This window comes from Halyomorpha halys, unplaced genomic scaffold (genome assembly GCF_000696795.3).
Source record: "Halyomorpha halys isolate HHAL.00 unplaced genomic scaffold, Hhal_1.1 Scaffold2165.1, whole genome shotgun sequence".
Classification (NCBI taxonomy): domain Eukaryota; kingdom Metazoa; phylum Arthropoda; class Insecta; order Hemiptera; family Pentatomidae; genus Halyomorpha; species Halyomorpha halys.
Genome location: NW_027112971.1, coordinates 45931 through 51419, shown reverse-complemented (window position 1 = coordinate 51419; position 5489 = coordinate 45931). Strand labels below are relative to the sequence as shown.

The 5489-nt window shown below is 36.4% G+C and overlaps 1 protein-coding gene across 1 annotated transcript in view; it reads left to right on the top strand.

Annotated features, from left to right (window-relative positions):
* The window catches only part of LOC106691218 (growth arrest-specific protein 1), a gene marked incomplete at its 5' end in the record, with an annotated part of 23472 nt that extends 18602 nt beyond the window's left edge, over positions 1 to 4870 (top strand). The window contains 2 exon segments of the mRNA XM_014436928.3: positions 3250 to 3549; positions 3725 to 4870. Coding sequence (XP_014292414.1) covers positions 3250 to 3549; positions 3725 to 3728 — 304 coding nt within the window.
* Positions 4871 to 5489: the final 619 nt, after the last annotated feature.

Genomic DNA, 5489 nt, shown 5'->3' with positions numbered 1-5489 from the left:
AGTTTCTCTGCACGCCTGTAACACTCCAATTTAACTTAGATCAGATTTACTAAATGTATTATAATGTACAGTTGTAAATAGCAATAAATAAATATTTAAAAAAAAACATTATTCTTTGGTGCACATCCACATTTCAACTACAATATACCCAACACCCAATATACAAAACACCCGATATAAACTCCATCCTATCATCCTTCGTGTTGGATCTCCATGAAACTTTTAAACCACTTATTACACTTCTCACTAGACTCCTTACCGAAATTCCTTTTAATCTCCCACGATGAGTGCAAAGCCCCTAGTTATCCTTTTGTGGAACGCTAATGGACTACATAACCACCGTGACGAACTCGATATATTTCTCCTCAGTAAACACATAGACATTGTACTGTTGACAGAAACTCACTTTACTCAATAATCACATTTCTGCATACGTGTCTACATTACTTATCGATCAGACCACCCAGACAACACATCACACGCCGGATCGTGCATCCCTATCCATAAATCCTTATCCCATTCCCTCCTTCCTTCCACTCCAACTGACGCTATCCAATCAACCTCTGTAATCATTTCAACTCGTCTTTTCCATTTAACATTATCAGCTGTATACTGTCCTCCTGGTAATCCACTTTCCTACAACCACCTTGATTCTTTATTCCAATGCCTTGGATCGCGCTTCATTGCTGCAGGAGACTATAATACCAAACATCAACGATGGGGATGTCGTACATCTGATACCCGTGGAAATATCCTATCCAGTGTCACTACCTCCAATAGTTATTCTATCCTCTCGCCCATGAGCCTTACTTACTGGCCTACATCCCTCAAGAAACGTCCCGATATCCTTGATATATTTATCACCTCTCAAATTTCCTGTTCCCGGACCAACATCGAATCTATAGATGACCTTTCCTCAGACCACAATCCAGTTATCCTTTTCTTGAATTCGAACTTCGTCCCTGAGCCCTCTCCTCCCTTATTGATTAAAGGACGAGTTAACTGGGACAAATTTCGTGATGATTTTGACAGACAACAAACTGGAGGACTTAAAAATTCCACTTAAGACTAAACATGACATTGACGAAGCCATAGAAAACTTAATAGAATCTATAAGATTTTGAATATACGACAACACAACTATCAGTAAAACTAATAATACCATACCTACTAACTTGCCACACCACATTCCATCTTATTAAAGGAAAAACAAAGAGCAAGAGCGAAGTGGCACAGGACTAGATACCCATCAGATAAAACATGTTATACTAAATTGACAAACAAGCTTAAAACAGAACTTCAAAAATTCAAAACGCAAAATTTAACTAACTTAACTGAAAACCTCGCGACTACTGAAAAATTTTATGGACGACTACTAAGAAGATTCACAACTCCAAGAATTTTAATCACCCACTTCTTACTGTATCTCAAACATGGACAAAATCGGACGAAGAAAAATCTCAAATATTCGGTCAGCATCTTCCTAAAACCTTTGAGCCACACCCTGACATCCTTAATTCAACCAACCTTGAACACATTGAAGAAGTATTCAATACTCCACTCCAAATGAACCTGCCACCTGATGCATTTCATCCATCAGAGATATCCAACATCATCCAGAATTTACCAACCCGCAAAGCTCCTGGTTATGACCTAATTACATCCCATGTTCTAAAACATCTTCCTCGAAAATCTGTTATATTCCTCACCTACATCTACAATGCTGTCCTCAGATCCACATACTTTCCTGACCCATGGAAATTATCCATAATCAAAATGATTCCCAAACCTGGAATGCCGCCAGAACACCCAACCTCTTGGGTTCCGTCATATCTCTCTGTTACCTATCATGGGAAAAATCCTTGAGAAACTTATCTTAAAACGCCTGTACCCCATGCTAGATACCAACCACATAATCCCAGATCACCAGTTTGGATTCCGAACATCCCACTCCACTATCCAGCAATGCCATCGTGTGGTCGATGTAGTCTCGTCTACAGCGCGGAATGTGTTCATACTGCTATACAATATCCGTAAATTCCTACCCCCTACATATTACCCGTTCTTATCTCTCAGACAGGTTATTTCAAGTAAATCACAACAGCGCTTATTCATCCCTGCTTCCCCAGTCTCCTGGTGTACCTCAGGGTAGTATCCTTGGTCCTATCCTTTGTGCAGTTTTTACAGCAGACATCCCAACCCATCCTAACACTATTCTCACCACGTATGCCGATGACACATGCCTATTGTCAGTGAATAATGATCCTTCCATTGTATCCCAATCCCTCAAATCCCACATTACCACCCTCGAAGAATGGTGCTAAAACTGGAGGATTAAAATAAATCCCACCAAATCACATTTACCCTTCGTCGTAAACCTTCGTCTTGCCCTGCAGTATCTTTTAATAATACCCCACTTATTCTTGTTGAACAGATCCGTTACTTAGGACTAAATCTGGACAAACGACTGAGATGGAATTCTCATACAAGACTGAAAAGACTGGAAACTGCTCGTCGATTCCGATTATTACAACATTTACTAGACAAACTTCCAATCCATTACAAAAGACTGATCTACATGACTATTCTAAGGCCTATTTAGACATACGGAGTTGAGCTAAACCATCTAATTCCTCTCGAATCCAATCCTTACAGTCCAAAATCCTTAATGCTCCTTACTTAGTCACAAATCAAATCATCCAACCTCAATGTCCCCTATATTGCCGATTAGGCCAGAACTAGATACCAATCCTTCCATAATAAACTTCCCAACCACCCAAACCAACTCGTTTCTAACCTGGCTTCTCCTTCACTACCTAATAATCCTCCTAGGCGTCTGAAAATATGACGGCCTCGAGATCTTCTCCTTTAGAAATGTTTTTGGAGTTCTATCAATGGGTAGATTCTCCACATGTTTTTATCATGTCATAATATCACTTACAGCAAATTTACTTGATGTGTATATATGTATACAGTTGTAAATATCAATAAATAAATTATTAAAAAAAAAAATTTTTCTTTTTTACCATTTTCTCAAATACGACTTTAGCGATTTCGATTGAACTCCTTATATCATGGTATAACGATATAATGCCCATATTCCCATGTGCATGCGAAGTCTGCTCAGACTACTTGAAACATTTTGGGTATCGGCATGTTACAATGGAATGTTTCATGAACTGGAATTATGCCGATACTTTTAAGTATTTTTAAATTTGCAATGCAACTCATCTTTATTTCTCATTTCAGGTACTACCACATGTACTGTCGTTCGATGTTTCTTGGAAAACGTTGTTCATTACGATGTAAGAACAGTATAGACATCTTGAGGAGGCAGGAGAAAGCGGCCAAACTGGACACCTGTATCTGTAACGGGTATGAGGAATACAATTGCCTCTCGATAAGAAAGAACATGAAGAGGTTGTGCTTTAAAAAACTTGATGAAGTGGACCCGAAACAGATTCAAGTCGTACCTCGCTCACCTTCTACCGGAATCCTTCTCAAGTCTTCCCTTTTTCTCATCTTGATCCCGTCATTAAATGCTTTAAGGTAATTATTTTCCTCTCATCTCTTACAATATACATATAAAATAGATTATATATTTTTTTTTTACTTTTCCAAGTTTCTATTTATCTCATTTAAATAACACATATTTAGTGTAGTATTTTAAAATAAAAGTCCTAAACTACGTTTTATTACAAAACTTTGTCGATCCTTGGTTTAGGTAGCTGCTTCAGGAGCAGATGAAGGGCTTTCATCTACCTCATGCTCAACAATCTGGACCAAATGATGCTCCCAGAGCGGTTACCAACATCCCCAGCCAGAAACACTTTCGGCGTCCTTACCTCTGGTTTCACCCCAATACTTGCAATTACGAGAATCTGTTCCCCCAAAGATGCATGACTATCTATAATTATAGCTTTAATAATGTATTTATTCTATTCTATTTGAATAGCATTATAGTTGTGTTAAAAATGTTTTTGAGCAGCGATTTTTTTTTTTGTTAGTGGTAAGTTGTTTAATTTTATTTTTAATAAAGTCTGTGATATCTCTGATTTTAGTTTCTAAGAATTCTGCCGGTATCACAAATTTGTAGAAGTAAACTGAAAATACCCCTAAATGAATTGAGACTTTACTTATCAACGGTTAAATCTGATACGGTTAAACTTCTAAAATTATACCTATATAATTATATATGTTATCATTAGTTTTGATATTGAAAATTACCTCAGATACGGTCATTCAATAAAATTTTCATCACCTTTCGTACTGGAATCTATTTTATGATAAATGTAGACCTATCGAGTTCTATGTGGTTATTGTAGTACTGTGGTAAATACTGAAATTATACTTGGTAGATTTTCCCGTAATTTTTTTAAGATGTTCAACCTCACAGATGCCCCTATATCAAATTTGGATTGTGTAAAATTTGAATAAATTGATAAATTATTATAATATTTTATTTAAAATTATATATACATTTACTTCATCTTTCATGATGAAACTTCATAGAAAGTTTTTGACGTTGCTCACAACATTTTGAGTTTATTTTCTATTTATATTGTGTAGATACTAATGTATATATAAATATTTCCAATAAGATAAACAAAGGCTCAAAACCAAAGAATTAGTTACTACATTTATTTTCTTAGGTATTTGCTTCGTATAAATTCTTATCAATTTCAAACTTTTTTGTTAAGATGATACTACTTATGCACATTAGAATAACTGTTATATTGTTCCAATTAAAGGATAAAACAAATCATAATCGGAAATTTTTGCTAGAATGGTACCAAATCTTTTTATTTTATTGTACATACTAAAAAAAAATTCACCATTTGTTTTGTATTGGAACGACCATTATATTTATTTAAAGAAATATTTTTTTATGTACGTTTATATACCTATAAACGTATGGAAATAATTTTATATTTATTGTTTTGTAAATATATGGAAAATAAATTACATGTTTTATTTCATTGTTTACACGTTGACCTACGATCTTTAATTGATTTTGTATGTGCTCTTTCTTGGTGTTTTATGAATATATGTGTGTGTGTTTTTTTTTTAACGAGGGTCGGTGGAAATCTTCAACAGACACGGATAGGCCCGTACCTACCCGTTTTACCCACTAAAACCACCGCCCTACACCTTTTAATTTCTCTCCACGGGACCGCTGCTATGCATTACTTCATGGGGGGAAATGGCTGAGTGCCGCCTCGCTTTCTTCGCATGGTTTTTACGTTTCCATGCTAGTTAAGTCTTCTAGCCCTCTCTTCCTCTCTCAACCTCTTGAGGACGACTGTGATGAATCTCTTCATTGCGTTCCAGTGCTGGTCTGAGAGTAGCATATAGCTCACCACGTTTTTTGGTGTGATGCGTCCTACAAACACTCTCTCCAGTTCACTTCTTTCTGCCGCAAAGCGAATGTAAGTGAAAAACACATGCTCCGCGGTTTCCTCGACAGTCTGACATCCAGGGCATTCTGC